The sequence below is a fragment of the Xyrauchen texanus genome, chromosome 14 (assembly GCF_025860055.1).
Source record: "Xyrauchen texanus isolate HMW12.3.18 chromosome 14, RBS_HiC_50CHRs, whole genome shotgun sequence".
In the NCBI taxonomy this organism is placed as follows: domain Eukaryota; kingdom Metazoa; phylum Chordata; class Actinopteri; order Cypriniformes; family Catostomidae; genus Xyrauchen; species Xyrauchen texanus.
Window position 1 is genome coordinate 40,302,756 of NC_068289.1, and position 19,113 is coordinate 40,321,868.

At 38.4% G+C, this 19,113-nt stretch overlaps 2 protein-coding genes across 6 annotated transcripts in view; one reads left to right on the forward strand and one right to left on the reverse strand.

Annotated features, from left to right (window-relative positions):
* Positions 1 to 475: 475 nt before the first annotated feature.
* The window catches only part of LOC127654742 (uncharacterized), a 46,225-nt gene continuing 27,587 nt past the window's right edge, over positions 476 to 19,113 (reverse strand). Inside the window, exons 4-16 of one of the 2 annotated variants that reach the window (XM_052142069.1) lie at positions 9,951 to 10,007; positions 9,804 to 9,860; positions 7,218 to 7,344; positions 7,043 to 7,132; positions 6,740 to 6,927; positions 6,040 to 6,079; positions 4,679 to 4,778; positions 3,053 to 3,206; positions 2,830 to 2,873; positions 2,571 to 2,761; positions 1,941 to 2,222; positions 1,835 to 1,865; positions 476 to 1,648 (exon numbers count right to left, since the gene is read on the reverse strand). In XM_052142069.1, the coding sequence (XP_051998029.1) occupies positions 2,015 to 2,222; positions 2,571 to 2,761; positions 2,830 to 2,873; positions 3,053 to 3,206; positions 4,679 to 4,778; positions 6,040 to 6,079; positions 6,740 to 6,927; positions 7,043 to 7,132; positions 7,218 to 7,344; positions 9,804 to 9,860; positions 9,951 to 9,999 (1,248 nt within the window). In that variant the 5' untranslated portion in view covers positions 10,000 to 10,007 and the 3' untranslated portion in view covers positions 476 to 1,648; positions 1,835 to 1,865; positions 1,941 to 2,014. The remainder of the gene's footprint in view (positions 1,649 to 1,834; positions 1,866 to 1,940; positions 2,223 to 2,570; positions 2,762 to 2,829; positions 2,874 to 3,052; positions 3,207 to 4,678; positions 4,779 to 6,039; positions 6,080 to 6,739; positions 6,928 to 7,042; positions 7,133 to 7,217; positions 7,345 to 9,803; positions 9,861 to 9,950; positions 10,008 to 19,113) is intronic. The other variant, XM_052142070.1, reaches the window with a different exon arrangement.
* Positions 11,166 to 18,594, forward strand: tmem169b (transmembrane protein 169b). Of its 4 annotated transcripts, none has more exons than XM_052142079.1 (3): positions 11,166 to 11,753; positions 16,128 to 16,442; positions 17,290 to 18,594. In XM_052142079.1, exons 2-3 carry the CDS (start codon positions 16,178 to 16,180, stop codon positions 17,904 to 17,906), a joined length of 882 nt encoding a protein of 293 aa, XP_051998039.1. In that variant the 5' UTR covers positions 11,166 to 11,753; positions 16,128 to 16,177; the 3' UTR covers positions 17,907 to 18,594. The 4 variants fall into 4 exon arrangements, with proteins under 4 accessions (XP_051998039.1, XP_051998040.1, XP_051998038.1 ...); XM_052142080.1 differs by having other exon boundaries at positions 16,134 to 16,442; XM_052142078.1 differs by having other exon boundaries at positions 11,167 to 11,753; positions 16,001 to 16,442.

Consider the following 19,113-nt stretch of genomic DNA (forward strand, 5'->3'; position numbering starts at 1 on the left):
AAATGATTCATGCAAAGTATATTTGTATTATTCAATTTGCATTAGTCAGTTTGTATTGTCAAATTTAACCCATTAATTTCTGTTGAAAATGAAGAAATTCCCCAATAAGACATTCACACATTCAAGGCCGTCATCAGATATTCCAACAACAAAAACAGAATTTACTGCTTTATCATGAGGAAATTGATTTAACAAACTGATTTAGAGGTTTAGAAATAAATGTTTAAATGTACTAAACACGTGTTGTGAGCTTCAGCTACATGAATGTATTATTTTGTGTCTATGCAATGTAAACATTTTAAGCAATAATTCATTCTTATATTGCATGCTTTAAATCTCTATCATTTATAATATTCAGAAATAAAGTGTTCTTGATCAATATGCATCAGTCTTTTATCAAATCAATGCCAGAAGCAGGTATCAGAGCATTTCAATCTTCCAAGTTTAGTCATTTTTACATTGTATTAGTCTCAAAAATATGCAATCGTTATTTTTCTGATCGGCACTTTAAATGTGCGATCAATTATTCAGAGATGATCAATTTAGATATCACAAATTTAAATTCTCTCATCATTTGCTCACTTTCATGCCATCCCAAATGTGTGGCTCTCAATCTTCTGCTGAACACAAATGAAGATTATTAGAAGAATATCTCAGCTCTGTAGCTCCACACAATGCAAGTGAATGGTGACCAGAACCTTTATGCTGTCTTTATGTGCTTTTTGTTGCTTCAAATTAATCCATACGACTCCAGTGGTCTTCTGAAGCAATACAATCACTTTGAGTGAGAAACAGATCAATATCCAAATCTTTTTTACACTAAATCTCCACTTTCACTTTCAGAATGTGAAAGTTACAGTGGAGATTTACAGTAAAAAAATACTTAAATATTGACCTGTTTCTCACTCAGACTTATCATATCGCTTCTGAAGACATGGATTAAACCACTTGAGTCTTATGGATTACTTTTATGCTTTATGACAAGTCACAATCGTGTGTGTGTAATTTAAAGGACGTTATCCTGCCATATAATAAACAAACACACATATATAGAGGTATAGATTAAAGTATATTAAAAATAGATTTTCTTGTTTTATTATAAACAAGAAAAACAAACCGATATAGACACTTTAGAAGCTTTCTGTGAAACTTTACTTTTAGCATAGTGGTAAAATAATGCCATAAACATTTAACATGCAAAACATTTGAAACATTCCTCTATACTTTTCTTCTATGTAACATTTTAATGCATAAACTCTAGCATAAACGTACTCATACTGTAGGTCCAACATAAATAAGTTCATTTTAATGAGATCCTCTAACCTAACAAACTACTTGTGGGAAAAAATACAAGAATTATTCAAATAATTAACACACCCGTCTTATATTAAATATTGCAATTGATATGAAACTATTGAATTGTCTTATCAATATGTAATTCCCATAAACTACAAGCTTTAACCGAATCTATTGTGAACATTTCTGGATTGACGGTGCTGAGGTTATAATTTTCCAAAGCTGAATTTAAAGGGAAAGGACTCTACAGGTCCCGAGTTCTCCTGTGGAGAAGAGCGCTGATGTGGGCTTTCCGTGCCGAACGAGAACGAAAACTCTTCTTGACGACTCGCGGCTTCGTCAAACAGGAAACCTTCAAGGAAAACAAAAAGCATGCACTTTTATTAAAGGGATAGTCCCCCAAAATACCACACCGTATACACTATATACTGCCTGCTGTTTTCTCAAAAATAGCAATATTTGACGGTTCACTTATAAACTGTATTTTGTGAACTGAAATGTGAACATGTTCTTGACAACTTTTTCAATTATACTTCACCTGAGAACTTGGGTCCCGATCCTGGCGACTCCTGTTACCAAAAGACATCAAATTCAGCTTAATTTCCCCATTAAACACATATATATACACACACACACAGAAATACCTTGTCGCTGAAATAGGAGCTTGTGAATGTAAATGGAGATGCCTACAAAACACACACACACACAAATGAAGCGATTAAACTCGTTGATTTAAACAATCTTGAAAGTGCATCAAACTTTTTACTAGTTTGTGAGGTTCACCTCTTCCTCTTGACCGCACGTCAAAGTCACAGCCCAGCCTGGGGAACACATGTGTGCTTGGAGCAGAATTCACAGAGAAGACAAAAGCAGGTGACTTGGTCTCTGAACTCTCTTGACGTCCAGGTGAGGAGATGGGACTGTTGCTGACATCAATATCATACAGATTTAATTAACACCAGCTGGTCAAATCTGGTTTACATTTATGCATTTGGCAGATGCTTTTATCCAAAGTGACTTACAGTGCACTTATTACAGGGACAATCCCCCCAGAGCAACCTGGATTAAGTGTCTTACTCAAGGACACAATGGTGGTGACTGTGAGGATCGAACCAGCAACCTTCTGCACTCAGACGCAGTGTAAAGCGCTTTGAATACCGCTAAGGTTAAACAGCGCTATATAAGTGCCGACCATTTACCATTTACTGATCTGCAGCATATAGTGTTTGTATGTATGGTCAGTTATGTCATAGCATTGATAAGTGTGGTCATACTTTAAGGAGAATGTTGGGGTGGTCAGCACAGCTTTCATTCTCGCTGGTGAGAAAGGAGGGCAGATGGCACCATCACTAATGGTGTCCTCCACCGCACCTGCTCTAGTCTTCTCCAGATCATCTCCATCCTTCTCCTCAATCATCTCCACCATGAACTCAGAGTCACAGGAGACATTCATAGTTCCCTCCTGCTTTAATAATGCAGTTATTATAAAGGCATTTAAAAACAGTTGTCTAGGTTGTTTCATTTAAAACGTACCAGTTCGTTCACCGCCTCATTCTGATCAGCGTCATGCATTTGATCTAAATAAAAGGAATAAAATATGGAAATGAGTAAAATGGGTCAGGTCCTGTACACTCAATGGACTTCGTTCATGATGTGAATTGTCACAAAATTAAATTCAATGCAACAGTTTACGTAAGAATGATTTTACGAAGTTTATGCACAGTACTCGTCAATACAAGTGTATGCTGATGATTACCTCCTCCATTTTCTGGCTTTGTCCATAAGCCGTGATGAAATGTGTCTGACTGAGATTCACTCAAGTCTTTCGTGTTTGCTGTTTTAGTCTTATTCTCTTCAGACAGTGAAAGCTCTTCAATTATGTTGTGATCATCTGCGTTTTCTTCAGGCCTCTATAAGTTTAAGAATTCACAGTGACTTTTTATGCACGAGAGTAACATCAAATTCTGGCACTATGAGCACTGTGGACTTATGGTCAAGTGTTGAGGAGTGGTGGTGGTGTAGTGGGCTAAAGCACATAAATGGTAATCAGAAGGTTGCTGGTTCGATCCCCTCAGCCACCACCATTGTGTTCTTGAGCAAGACACTTAACTCCAGGTTGCTCCGGGGGGATTGTCCCTGTAATAAGTGCTCTGTAAGTCACTTTGGATAAAAGCGTCTGCCAAATGCATAAATATATATGTTGCTAAAATATGTCGTTTTTTTTTTATTATTTTGTCTACTAAGAACGTCCAGCATTTATGTAAAAATAATTCACAAATTCTGTTTTGTGACTCTGGTGGAAATGACACTAAAAGAAATACACTTTTTAATGTTTTTATTTTTTTAAATGGCCGACTCCTTCGTCTTGAGTCTAATTGCATGGCTAACATTTAATGTATCTTAAATTCACAGTTAAATAATATATTTTCACCCTTTTGCATATTTTGGCAACATTACAGCTTTATTGGAAATTACGCCCAATAAAAATACTCTGTTGAAGAGATATTTACCTTGAATAATTTTTTTTGTTTTCCTCATATATTTCATCTCAAGCTCTTCACTGATACGTTTGTCCACTTGGTTAACAAGTGCACTAACTTTTGTCAAAACTTATGGGCAAAATTGTTTGGCGTGATGGAAATGACGACACAACTGTGTGACGCTCGTAATTATTTAAATATTGATCGAAACAATTTTCGCACATATTGAAATGGTATGTTTATTTCACACATGATCATTGTTTTTAACATGTAATAATTAGAATTTTTATAATGGATTTTGTATAGTTATAATATTGAGTCTGGGTCTAAAGGCTAAAATAGTCAAATCTATACACAAAATGCATTTGAAATGTACCCAAAAAAATGAAATAATTGATGAAGGCCTTCCAATTCAGTTTTAATGTGACCTTCATATAGTTTAAATCAGTTTGTTTAGATGGAAATCAACCTCTAGAATGTGAAATTGCCCAAAGAATGAATACGATCACGTATAGTGATTGACATGAACTATGGCATATATTTATGCATTTGGCAGACGCTTTTATCCAAAGTGACTTACAGAGCACTTATTACAGGGACAATCCCCCCGGAGCAACCTGGAGTTAAGTGTCTTACTCAAGGACACAATGGTGGTGGCTGTGGGGATTGAACCAGCAACCTTCTGATTAACAGTTCAGTGCTTTAGCCCACTACGCCACCACCACTCCCAGTGCATATACAACAGTAACATTTGAATAACCCTTTCATGCTCTCTTTTCACTTAAGTGATGGAAGATTAAACTAAACATAAGTAGGCATAGAGAATTCTGATATTATCACATTCGCTCGCAGCGTCAGTATTTGCTTGTGGTATAATTCTCCCTACAGTTTTAGTGAAGTACCTGTATTCTGGGGACTTGATGGCGATCCACTTCCTCATATGACTCATTACGGTCAGTTTGTTGGGCTTCGTTGTCTCGACAAGTGCTATTTCTGTAGCTACTTTAGAAAAGAATCATTTAGATTTATTCAATTATTCAAAAATGCATTAAAAAAAATGCAATTCACACAAAACAGTTACTTGTTCAAAGTAATTTAGACATTTTTCTGGGGCTTTAAGTGAAAAAATGGCATGTAGTGTAACTGTCCAGTGACGGTAAAGAAAAGTAGTCTCTTTAAAATTAGATTCATATTTTATTAATATCTCATTAAAAAATAAGCAGTGGGGGTCTGTGTAGCTCAGTGAGTATTGACGCTGACCATCACCCCTGGAGCCACGAGTTCGAAGCAAGGGTGTGCTGAGTGACTCCAGTCAGGTCTCCTAAGCAACCAAATTGGCCCGGTTGCTAGGGAGGGTAGAGCCACATGGGGTAACCTCCTTGTGGTCATGATTAGTGGTTCTCTCAATGGGGCGTGTGGTGAGTTGTGTGTGGATCGTGGAGAGTAGCATGAGCCTCCACATGCTGTGAGTCTCCGCAGTGTCATGCACAACAAGCCCAATGTACTGTAGGTTGACATTTTGCTGCTTATTTGACTAAATAGAGAACCCCTTAAGACCCTCAAGGCTGTTTTGAAGCCAAAAAATAATAATTAAAAAATCTGATATTTAGATATTTTTATGAAAAGGCACATTTTGTTGAGGTCATACAGAGTAACTCTGAGAATCTTGGAAAAATAGCGAAACTCAAAAATTCATGAGAAATGTAGAAAAAACAAATAAAACATTTTAACCATGACTTTAATGATTAAGTTGTGTATACTCTCATGTCATCAAGGTGCACGGAAAGTATTTTAATACCTGTGGCAGGGTGGAGGGCGGGGCGGGTGATTATACACACCCTGTCCCTTATCAGGCTAATTAAGCCTCAGAGAGGGATAAAGGCCGATGACAGAAGGTGGTGCGACGAGCGAGAGATCGTTTACGGACATGTCCGTCATGTGTGTTTGTGTCTTAAGTTATTCATTAAAATATTATTTATATTATCAAGCCGGTTCTCCGATACACCGTCGCCTGGTCCTTGATCACTTCTCCACCCTCTCAGGCGGACGACAGCCGCTATCTCTCTCTCGTCGCACCACCTTCTGTCATCGGCCTTTATCCGTCTCGGAGGCTTAATTAGCCTGATAAGGGACCGGGTGTGTATAATCACGACCCGGCCCCGCCCTCCACCCTGCCACAATACCTTTTACTTGATGGTCGTTAAATCAACTTATTTTTGTAAAAAATATCTGATAAATCAAATCTGCTGTAATGACAAAATACCTTTCAGCACCATCAATGAGGGAGAGTGGGTCATCCTCACCTATCAAAACAGAGGAAATACTCTTTTATAGGAATAGTTAGCCACAAAAATGAAAATGTTATCATTATTTGTGTTCCACGGAAAAAATTAATAATGAGATATTTTTCGTTTTTGGCTGAACTGTTCCTTTAATCCTTTAATGCATACCTCGGGGTCTTTAGTGACCAGGGACCTCATTCCACCTCCTTTACCTCATCCATACCTCCTTAATCTTTCGCTTTTAAATATTGTATTATTGACTATATAATCAGACTGTTATAACTGAAATTATGTGAGTCGTGCGTCTTTTTAGACTCAAGTACCTGAGAAAATACAAATGTGTAGCTAATGTGTATCTCAATATGTGTTTAACAGCTAGTTGCGTCTAATGAAACTTCAGAGTGGAAGTAATGAATCCTGTGTCATTTGTTGCATCATCTTTGATATATGAAAAATAAAACATCAAAATATATCAGAATACTGTAGATTATTTTCTGTTATGTTCTAATCGTCATGTGCACTTTCTGGGCATGTTGTAGATCCATTTGGTATAGATATACGTGCCGGGTTGCTAAAGTCCCGAGGTATGCCATCATGTTTGGCGAAACACTCATGCATTTAAGGGTTAAGACACAACAGAGTTCAGGTCAGTGAAGCAGGAAAGTGTGACTGCTAAGTTACCCATTGCGCCTGTCAGTTCTCTCTCTTTCTCCATTATTTGCCCCTCAGTTACCCTGATTCTTCCCTCAATTTCCTCATTCTCGGCTTGAATCTTGAGCAGTTTTTGTGCCAGTGAGTTTAGGCAGTATCGGTCCTTATACTGCTGAAACACGTTCATGTAGCCGTCGATTCTCTCCTGGAACATTTTCCTTCAAATGTGTTGGTGGTGACAAGTCAACATCAGTTAATTTATAACACTTTATAAGAGTGTATCTCTCATATACAGCTTTAAATGCACTGGACATCATACTAAACTGGACCTACATGTCTTCGTTATAGCTGTCCTGTCTCTTCTCGAGCTCGGTTTCCAAAGTCTTTTCATACTGAAGTAAGAGATCTCCTGTGTGCTGGAGACTGATGGATGAAAGACAGTGATATCAAAATACTATACTCCGTTTGAGATATGAAAAAATATGAACAAATGTCAAAGCAGCCTCACTTCTTTGCATTTTCTTTGATAAACTTCACAGTGTTTTGTTTTGCCTGAATCTCCTCGTCGAGTGTCCTGATGGTCTTCTGAGTTGTGTTGATGTAATCCTTTTTCTGCTCAATGTTGGACTCACAAACTCAAGACACACATGACAAGACCAGAATCGTGACAAACAGACTGATGTTTTATTATTATTATTTTGCATCCTTTTATGTGTTAGTCAGGCTTTGCAGTCTTTGAGGGGACCAGAAGCAGCTAAAGTCTTAAAGGAATATTCTGGGTTCAATACAAGGATCATTTTGGGATGAACTGTCCCTTTAACTTCTCTCAGTATTCACTTACCCTGATGCCATCCCAGATGTGTATGACTGTGTTCCTTCAGCACAGCAAATACATAATTTTAGAAGAATATCGAGCTCTGTCAGGTCCTTATAATGGAAGGACACAGGTGCCAGCACTTTAATGGTCTAAAAGTCACATTTAGGCAGCATAAAAGTAATCCACACGACTCCAGTCGATCAATGAATGTCTTCTGAAGCAAATTGATACGTTTGTTTAAGACAGAAATCGATAAATGTAATGTTAACTTTTAAAAAGCGCTTACCAGCAGCTGACACATCACGTAGCTGTCACGTGACGCAAGAGCGTCGGCGAGGTCACGCGAGAATTCGGAAGGTACGCTTATTTACAACAGAAGTACGAATGTCACGCGAGAGTTCGGCCATTTCATCCTGCATCAGAGCCCTGGATGGAAGCTAAAAACATGTTAAACATTTTAATTATCGACTGGAGTCATGTGGATTACTTTTATGCTGCCTAAATGTGACTTTTAGACCATTAACGTGCTGGCACCTGTGTCCTTCCATTATAAGGACCTGACAGAGCTCGATATTCTTCTAAAAATCTTTATTTGTGTTCTGCTGAAGAAACAGTCATACACATCTGGGATGGCATCAGGGTAAACGAGAGAATTTTCATTTTTGGTTGAAATATTCCTTTAAGCTCAATAGACCGCATTTGTAGTATCATGTAGATTGCCACAAAAATTTATTTCGACTCGTCCCTCATTTTATGTAAAAAAAGCTAAAATCGAAGTGAGGCACTTACAATGGAAGTCAATGGGGCCAATTTTTGGATGGTTTAAAGGCAGGTGAAGCTTATAATTTTATAAAAGCACTTACAATAATTCTTCTGTTAAATCATGTGTTTTATTTGAGCTGTTAAGTTGTTTAATCCTGTGACCTTTGGGATATTTTTGTCTTTTTCCATTTCGTTTTTTCGATCATTTTGGCTGTGTTAATACCAACGGTATAAATTAGGGGGGTGGGGGATTTTGATATTTCAACTTCAATACATCTATAATACACCGTGCACACAAAATAGTCACACTCGGTACCTTCAGGACAAAAGTGTCCCTTTTGAAACCCATTAAAATGGCAATAATTTATCCCAGTGCCATTAAAGCCTAAAATCATGCATTCTGTGATATTATGCTTTTCATTCTGGAGCCCTGGCATCAAAATTTACATTTTTATATTTTCCACCATATGGTGCTATGGAGCAAATACAAGCTGCTTTTTCCTATTTTAAGTTTGCTGTATTATAGAGCACTGCAGGCCAATTGAATAAATGCACGTGTGTGTGTGTGTGTGTGTGTGTTTGTGTTAGTGGGGAGCGGTAGTGTAGTGGTTGGCGTGCTGTGCTACGAACCTGGCAACCCGAGTTCGATTTCCGCCAACACCAGTGACGATTATCTGAACCGGTCCTGGGCCTCCCCTAGGTCGACTCAGCCTAAAATAAGTACCTGGTGCGTTGTGTAAACATCGCCACTGGGGAGACAAAGGCGGTCGTGCGTGGTGCTGGCCACCCACCCCCTTGTGTACCGTTCCGGCCTTCATAGGTGCTCGCTAACAGCACTTGCCCCTACAGTCTGTTAAGGCTAAATGGGGGATCTTTGTCTTTGTCGTGTGTGTGTGTGTGTGTGTGTGTGTGTGTGTGTGTGTGTGTGTGTGTGTGTGTGTGTGTGTGTGTGTGTGTTGAACAGGCATTTAAAAAAAATCCTGAAAATGAATGAATATTTGATAGTAATGATCAGGACTTAAGTTGTTAAAAAAATCTTAGCCAATGAAAGTGGAAAATAATATTAATATATTATATTTTTATGGCAGTTTTTTGACGCAGACATTTTTGTCCTCTAAGGACCTCGGAGTAAGGGTTGTTTTTACAGGCATTTTAGGGTTTGCTGATATCGTCATGGCAACGAAGTTGTAAAATTGGATAAAACTTTACTCAGATGCGGTTAGTATGTGATTTTATCACACTCATATCATGTTACACATATTGTTTTTGTTTTGAGGCTATACTTTTGAAACGGCAAGTATTTTAACATTTACTGATTGGCCCCCATTGACTTCCATTGTAAGTGCCTCACTGTAACACAGATGTTTGCTTAATTAAAGAAAAGGAGGGACGAGACGAAATAAATTTTCGTGGTAATCAATATTATGCCAAAAATGCTGTCGATTGAGCTGAACTCGTATTTAACCCGGAATATTCCTTTAAACACTAATTCAATGGCAGGTGTGTTGAACTCACTTTGCATTTGCTGTATGATGTCATCCTTCCTCTGAGCAAGTTCTCGAGTCTCTATACCTAATTTAGATATTAGAAAACAAACATTAGCAAAAAAAACAAGCATGTAAAATGAGCAATGGATTAATGCTATAAACCGCTATCATGTACCTAACTGAAGAAGCAGGTTGTCCAGTTGATTTACTGTCTGCTCATCCATCTAAAAACCTGACAAAAGCACAAATTGTGCTTAAAATACCTCACAAAGCACGTATATGGATCTATTTTTTATCTATTTTGAATCTTGAAAGGAGTGTATGACTGAAGCGTGGCGTTAAAGAGCGGCTGTTGTGTTCGTAAACGATCTGTAAACAATTTAGCTCGAGCGCGGCCGTTAGAACGGGACGCGCGTGAACTGTTCATCTTGGTGAATCGGTTCGTTCGGACAGTTCAAAAATGAACCGGTTCAACAATTCTCCGATTTATTGGAGTCCTTGTGCAGAATTGCCTGCGCTGCGTTTTACGTCTTTATATAGCTTAATATTTACTTAGACACTGCTGTTCTTCACCATGTTTTAGAAAGTTGTTTCTGGTTTCATAATAGCATATTGTGTTATTACTGATCCAATCTGAACGAGTCTTTTAAGTGAACCAAATCACAAGATTCAACTGGGATGTTCGGTTTTATTAGTCGACAGCATTTGTGGCATAATGTTGATTACCACAAAAAAATGTATTTCAACTCGTCTGTCCTTAAAAATCATCAAGAATCGCACTTACAATGGAAGTGAATGGGGCCGATTTTCTGAGGGTTTAAATACGGAAATTTGAAACGTATAATTTTATAAAAGCACTTACATGAATTCTTCGGTTAAAACTTTTGTATTATTTGAGCTGTAACATTGTTTAAATCAACATTTATACAGTTGTTTTAGGGTTTTGGGTTTGCTGACTACATCATTATGTCAACAAGGTTTTAAAATTGGCAATAATTTTACACAGAAAAGGTTATTTTAAGCGATTTTATCCCTCTAAAATCCTGTTAACACCATATTGTTTATATCTTGTGTCTATACTTTTGAAACAGTGAGTTTTTACCTTTACAAATTGGCCCCCATTGACTTCCATTGTGTGTCCAGATGTTTTTTTTTTTAAAGAAAAGGTCATAATACATGTTTGTGGTAATCAACATTATGCAACAAATGCTATCGATTGAGCTTAACTTGTATTTAACCCGGAATATTAATTTAATAGAAGTATTGTTTTCAAATATATAACCTATCGGGTTAGCATCTCTTGAGCCACATTAAGTAGTTTTCTTACAAATAAATCGTCAAACTTGATGTGCTAAATTAAATATGTTAAATGTATTTGTGCGCTTAAATTGGCCATCAAGGTTGACTATCAAAACAGTAAAAGGTTATTTGAAATGATCGGCTTAGATCAAAAACTGATTAATATTCATGAGTTTCACAATTTCGTGACGCCCATGGCTATCACATATCAGTGATTCTCTGTCATCACATTTAATAAACCGAACGCCAGCGTGATCAAAAAGTGTTTAATTATTTCCAATAATTTCCAAAAAGTAAAATAAAATAAAAAAAATATGTATGTAAATAAAAGCGGGTTACAAACAAATTGATTTTTTTTAAATATAAAATAAAAAATAATTACAAGTCAAAATAAAAACGGTTTATGCGTATATATATATTTTACTAAACAATTGTTTCTGGACAGTAGTGGTCACTGATTGTTCTACTTGTTGACAATCCTTTGGAGTGGGAGGGGCTTTGATATATCCAGCTCTGATTGGAGGGGACAGAAGTCCTAGATTCAGTGGGCGGGGCATGCGTTCATTGTGGCCCACCAGGGCGTCTACATGGCGGCTGTGGTTGAGACTTTAAATACAACTAAAGATTTTATCACAAGAGGTGACACACGACCGTTCTTTCACGCGCGTGCATCTGATAGGTAAGAATACAGTGTTATAAATTCGCCTCGATCTTTTTTGGTTCTTAATAAATCGCTTTTTACAGCAAATCATGGGTGTGATGAAAGCAAAGCGGATCAGATGGAGAGGAAAACAGCCGCCGCCTGCGCTCGTGCGTTTCATCACACTGTCCTGCATTGATTTAAAATAAAGTGCAATCGCTGTAGATTATAAAATGAAACCTTTTTCAATTTAAGACATTATTTATCCAAATACCGTCTTTTTTTGATCGGCTGTTCGTTGGTTTCGTCTGAATTTTCTTTGTTTCTCTGACAATAGAGCAGATGGAAGGGTGTCAGCAATCCTTACTGAGATTAATAGTGTATAGTTCACCTGTAAAATAATAAATACAAAAATTTCGCCACCATTTACTCAACCTCATGTTGTTCCAATCCCATTTGACTTCCGTGGAGCACAGAATGACAACCTCAGTCACCACTAATTTGCATATTTACAAACAATGTAAGAGAATGGTGACTGAGGATGTCAGAAACTAACATTCTGCCAAAATATTCATTTAAAGTTTATATTAGAGATCGATCGATAGTGGATTCTGCTGATACCGTTAACCGAATAATCGTCAGTTTTGGGTGTCATCCAATTACAGAGTAATTAGGTACTTAATCTAATTTTAGGGGCAAAAAAGTAGTGTAATGCATTACATTTTGGTAATCAGATTACAGTTACTGGCTTTCAATTGATTTAATTACTTTTAAGTATATTATACGATTATGCTTATTTCTAATATAGTATGTATGTAGAATACATGAATTATGGTGAATGATTTAAGTGAAACTATGAACAAGAATCAAATATAGACATTATTTTGAATTTGTTGAGTGGAAAAGTGTTTTAGAAAGTAACTTAAACTAATTATAAATGTGATTACTTTCAATGAAGTAACTAGTAAAGTAATCAGATTACAATTTTAGAGAAGTAATTAGTCATTTGTATTGGATTACTTTTAAAAGTAAGTAGATTTTTTTTAAAACAAGTGTTCAAAATAAATAAAATCCCAGATGCAGTTTATTTTTTAACAAAAAAATCCCAATATTAATCCAGAAAAAAATTTGATTTTACGCACCATAAGCCCCAAACACACTTATTTTGAAATGACGGAGAATTGGCTGCGTTACAATGCTCTATATTGAAGTATTTACTTAAATTAAGCTTTTTATATCCTATATAAATGAAGTTTTAAGAGGAATTAAGTTTATTATCATTCACAAAATATAAAGCTGGAGATGGCAATGTACATGCTAACAGGGCACGTTTCAATTAGGGCTGCAACATACGATTATTTTGATAATCGATTAATCTAACGATTATTAGAACGACTATTCGGCAATTAATCATTAGCTCTGAACCGATCATTCAGCTTGTGCCTGAGTTAAAAGGTTATATTATACATGCTTAACAACAATAAAGAGGAAAATACGTCTTAAATACGCTGAATTAAAGGGAAAAAATACTTTTTTCACAATTTTAACAATCATATTGTTATCAAATGTTATTGTCTTGTTTTCATTTAAAAAAAAGTCTAGAATCATCTAAAATCCTTAAAGATACATTTACTTGAGAAGCAAAGTATAAGATATTTAGACTTGCTTTAAGAGAATGTATCTTAAATATTAGTGTATTTGTTTATAAATGTGTATTTTTCACTTGGATATACTTCTGCGAGTGCAGTAAAGACAAAATATACTGCAAGTCTAAATATCTTCTATGCTTTTTTTAAAGGACTTTTAGATATTTAAACATATTTGTGCTGCTAAAGAAAATGTACGTTGTTTTAAAGGAGTTTTAGATATTCATACAGGACAACAAGCCAAAACAACAACAAATCAAAAACGTATTATTGGACGAAGACTTCCTCTCTCACCTTTCTGCTCTCATCTTTAAACAAACTCTCTCTTCTTAATAAAGCTGCATATTGACAATTTTCATCACGATAAGAAATGCTCAATGATACATATATTATGATGCAATAAGTCACGAGCAATCACGTTATAATCTAGCTGCTGCAAGCGTGCGCCAGAGTCATCAGCCGGGTGCAGTTTCAATCTCTCCCCCCTTAGATCGGGACAATCTGTGCAAATCATAGAAGAGGCGCTGACTGCACGAAGAACTACCATTTTCAGAGTTTGTACTTATTTACATGATCTGCTTCCTTATTATCATTATTAGAGTTTAATGTGATCTCCTGTTACGTTAAATGAGATCAAACGACTATTCAACAACGAATGTTGTTTATTTAACCGTTTCAGCCCTAGTTTACATATAGTTGCATTTCTCTTTGCATGCCCTTGCTAGAATACTTAATTATCGAATCATTAATTTTAAATAATGCATTAAAGTGATTATACAAATTTTGCCGATATCCGATTGTTCCAAAAAGCAACTGTTGTCACTGATTAATCGGTGAAACCGATATATAACAGTCTATTTCTAATATATATATATATATATATATATATATATATATATATATATATATATATATATTAATATATTGAAGTTTCTTAATTTAGGAAACTTAACAAAATTTTTAGTCTTGGCACCATATATTTAAAGGGCCCATCATATAATCCTGAGAGATACAAAAATAAATTATATAAATTTGTTATGCAATGAACAATTTTTTACATGTCTAGGTAATTTTTCTTTGTGGCAGGTAAAGTGAATTTCATTGAATTCTTTTGCATTTTGCCCCAAGATTAGCTATAAATGATCAAATCAATCATTTTCCCCAAATAGTTGCAGTGGGGTAAAATGTGCCAGTGGCTTAACAAATAGAGATAATGAGCTTTGCCACCAAATAAAATAAATGTTTGTGTAAAGGGATTTGGGGAAAGGAGGCGGCGAGAACCGGCTTGTCAATATAAATAATAGTTTTAATGATAAACTTAAACAAAAGACTCAAACACACACATGACGGACATGTCCGTAAACAATCTCTCTCTCAGTCGCACCACCATCCGCAGTCGGCCTTTATCCCTCTCGGAGGCTTAATTAGCCTGATAAGGGACCGGTGTGTATAATCACGACCCGGCCCCGCCCTCCGCCCTGTCACATTCATCCCTCGTTCTTTCTGGCAGGGGAGCCCCCGGCATGACGTACACCCCCTTTTCCTTGGGGAGGGCGTGCCCTAAGCCCCGTCTGACGGCAGGTCATCCCCATCTACCTGGACGAGGGAGGGGACAAGGGGAGGGAAACAGAAATATGAAAAAAGGGGATACTTCCTGTAACAGTGTAGTACAGGAAAAACTACCCCACCCCAAAAAAAACCACTGTAAAATTTAAATGACATGGAAAAGGCCAACGTGGATCGGCAGAGAGAGGAGAGAGAGATGAAAAAAAACACTTACTCACCAGTTCTCCGATACGCCATTGCTTGTTCCTCGGCCACTCCTCCACCCTCTAACGGACGACAGCCGCGCCTCTCCGGGTGGATCGGAGGTAGTCCTCCAGCCCCTGGCGGACGGAACGCCCTGCCGCGTTCTCGGGGAACAGAATGGGTCTCCCCCGCCCCTGGCAGTGGTTCTCCCGCTCCAGGCGGTTGGCACCGAGCCCCTTCTCCCCTCGCGGTCAGCGGCCGTTCCTCCGCTTCCAGGCGGCCGGGCTCCTCCGTCCCCCTGCAGATGGCCGCGGCTCCGTTGGGGTGGACGGTAGTGGCGAGAACTCTACTACGGCGTATCCCGCCTCCTTCCCGGATTTCGCCACCAGTGTAAAGGGGTTAATGGAAAGGAGGAGGTGAGAATCGGCTTGGCAATATAAATAATATTTTGATGATCAACTTAAACAAAAGACACACACACACACACGATGGACATGTCCGTAAACGATCTCTCTCTGTCGCACTACCGTCTGCCATTGGCCTTTATCCCTCTCTGAGGCTTAATTAGCCTGATATGGGACCGGGTGTGTATAATCACGACCCGGCCCCGCCCTCCGCCCTGCCACAGTTTGACTAATACAAATACGATTACTATTAGAAAATTGTTTCACTACATAGAAATTTTATGAATATTTAAACTCTTTCCTGGCTAGCATAGAAAATGCAAATAACGTGCAGCAAAATACAACTTGGGAATGGGATAATGCCATTAGTCAATTGTGTTTTGTAGCACAAAGCTAATGTATGGCTTCAGAACATCTTGGAATATAGCACACAAGGCGTACAAAATACTTCAATGATACTTTAATGATATTTTTGGCTTCATTATAGGCTGTGGAAAAGATCTGCAAAAAGATTCTTCAACATTTCTTCTCAGAATGGCACCTGAGTATTATTTCTCTCTCTCACACACAGGGATAACATGTTTGGAGCAAATAGCTTTCTCTTGTCTCTTGAGTTGTAGCTCTTCTTGAAGCTTGTGAGATATTGACGGTCATCAACTGGAGGATGGAGCAGGTGGAGCAGATCAGACCCGAAAGCCCCCAGCTAGAGTCTATAAGATCAGATGTGCACGAGGGTCAGTTCGATGAGGGAAGTTCCGGCACGAGCACTCGACGGAAGAGAAGAAAGAGAGAAGCCCGGCCAGAGTCCATTATTGTGTACCGCTCTGATACAGAGAGAGCAGCTGGAGAAGAACTTGGAGGAGATATTGAGGGTTCAGAGAGGACCACTGAAGAAGGGGCTACTTTTCTGAACAACACTTCTGGTGAAGGTAAAGCATGCATCTGCACCCTCATACACTTTGACTTATTGAATTTGTTGTGGTCTGTGGAAGGCTAACGTAGCCAGACTTTTGCTATAATAGCTATATAATAGCTAGTTGATTTTCTACTGAGTAACTCTGTTATAACTTTCCAATTCTGTTCAGTAATTTTTGACCGAAATCAATTTTTCAGATTAAATCAACCTCCCCCCCATAAATCCGCTACAACGCAGAACTCGCACGCACATAAATGAGGTGTAAGAACATAACACACCAACAATGCAGCACATTCTTCTGTTTTATTCACTAATTTTATTTTTTCTGAGTCCAGGGCACTCTCCCTCCCATTGCTCGCCGGTTTAGATGGCGTCCATTTGGTCAAACCACTTCCACTTTTCCTTGATGGTTCTGTAGTCATTTAAATTTTTTATACTTTTCCCTTCACTGTTGGTAGGTCCAGTGGTAGCCGTGTGCGGCCAACAGCTGAGACACTTGTTGAAAGACCTTTTCGTTTTGCGTAGGTTCGTTCTTCGCTAACGAGAGGAACGTCTGCACCTCGTTTATTGACCACGCGCGGGGTTTTGCGCACAGCCATTTCTTTTTACAATTCGAAAGTTGCATGATCGAATGATACCGCTATCACTGTTGCTAACTTTAAAACTAGCGTGTTGATGTCCCGTGTCGCATATCCAGTGACGGCGGTAGTGACGATTCTCTCTGACCAATCAGTGAACTGCAGGGTTTTGACGTCACATTTAGTATCGACTGGTCGAGTCGAGTTGTACCATGCAGTGGAAAAGCCCCATAAGTGACTGACATTCCTCAGGCTTGTTTTTTTCTGTCTTCACCTCATTAGGTTGGAGTCTACCACCAGACAGCCGCTATGTGACACTAACAGGAACCATCACACGTGGCAGGAAGAAAGGTCAGATGGTGGACATTCACGTCACCCTTACAGAGAAAGAGCTGCGCGAGATGGAAAGATCCAAAGAGCGTCTGGGCTCTGAACGTGAAGACGGAGGGGGATCGAGCCATTCGTGTGCTTTCGGGATTTCTCGAGGGCCACACGTTGTCCTGTGGAGTCTCTTTTGTGCTCCCGTAGTCTTCATTTTGTCCTTCATCACTTCGTTCTACTATGGAACTCTCACGTGGTATAACATTTTCCTGGTTTACAACGAAGAACGGACGTTTTGCCATAAAGTCACAATTTGCCCCTTTCTCATCATCTTGTACCCTGTGCTCATCGTAGCTCTGTCGCTGTCGTTGGGACTGTATTCGGCCATTGCGCAGGTGTCTTGGGCGTTCGGTGAATGGTGGCTATCCGTCAGGGACCTGGAGAAGGGCTTTTGTGGATGGGCTTGTGGGAAACTCGGATTGGAAGACTGCTCGCCTTACAGCGTGGTAGAGCTGCTGGACTCGGACACGATCTCTGGGAGTTTGCAGGGAAAGAGTTTACAAACTTCCTCAGTGTAAGTTTTTGAGGCTTTTTACAGACCTCAAAACGATATTAAATATCATATTAGTCCAAAATCAAAAGCTTATATCTGTGTCCTAACCAGGCGGACCAAGTTTCCAGGCTTGACGACAAAATTGCTGCCTATCAGAACATATTTGATCTTTAATATACAGCTATCTGGAGTGGCATTGGGACCAGTGAGATTTCACAGAGGGCAAAAAGCCATTTTGGTTCCAGAAGTATTTTTCCCATTCATTTATTCCATAGGAGTGTAACACCACATTTGGTTTGGACTCTGTGTATGACAAAGACTAAACTATTGTTTGCTTATTTTGTCTCTTTCTTGCCAACAAAGTCCTTTTTTTTTGCTTATCTTTATTATCTTTACCTATTTTTATTATCTTTATTTGTCACAATGTGTTCCTTTCATGGTGTGTTTCTTATTATACATTCATCTTTTTAACATGTTTACAATATTTATTGTATTATATTTATTTTATTAACAGTTTGCATGTGTGTGATTTTTAGTAAGGAGATAAGAAATAATTTATCTAAATCAAAGGGGTTAAAGAAAGAGCAGATATACTGTAAATGCTTTAATAACCTTCTCGTAATTTAAGCCATATATATATTGATATATGCAAATAAACCGTGAAACTTTGTCCGAAATGATATATAATCTCAGAGTTGTGTATGAGGGGTGTGAGGGGGAGGGGGGTTGTGTATGAGGGGGGTGGGGGTGGGGGGGTTGTGTATGAGAGGTGTGAGTGGGGGGTTTGTATATGAGAGGTGTGAGGGGGGGTTTGTGTATGAGAGGTGTGAGTGGGGGGTTTGTGTATGAAAGGTGTGAGTGGGGGGGTGTATATGATAGGTGTGAGTGGGGGGTTGTGTATGAGAGGTGTGAGTGGGGGGGTTGTGTATGAGAGGTGTGAGTGGGGGGGGGGGTTGTGTATGAGAGGTGGGGGGGGGGGTTGTGTATGAGGGGTGTGAGTGTGAGAGGGGGGGTTAAACAATTATTCCAAAATGTTCATGTCTTGTGCACCCTCCAATTGTATTGGAAAAAGTGCTCCTTTGGTATTCACGGTCATTTTTGACCGGAAGGGTCAGATGTGTAAACCCCCTCCTCACACCATAATGCTACCATTCCTTCTTCCCTGGAGTAACAACAATAAAATTATGCATTTCTTATTTCCATGTACATTTTTTTTGTTTTACCATTAATTT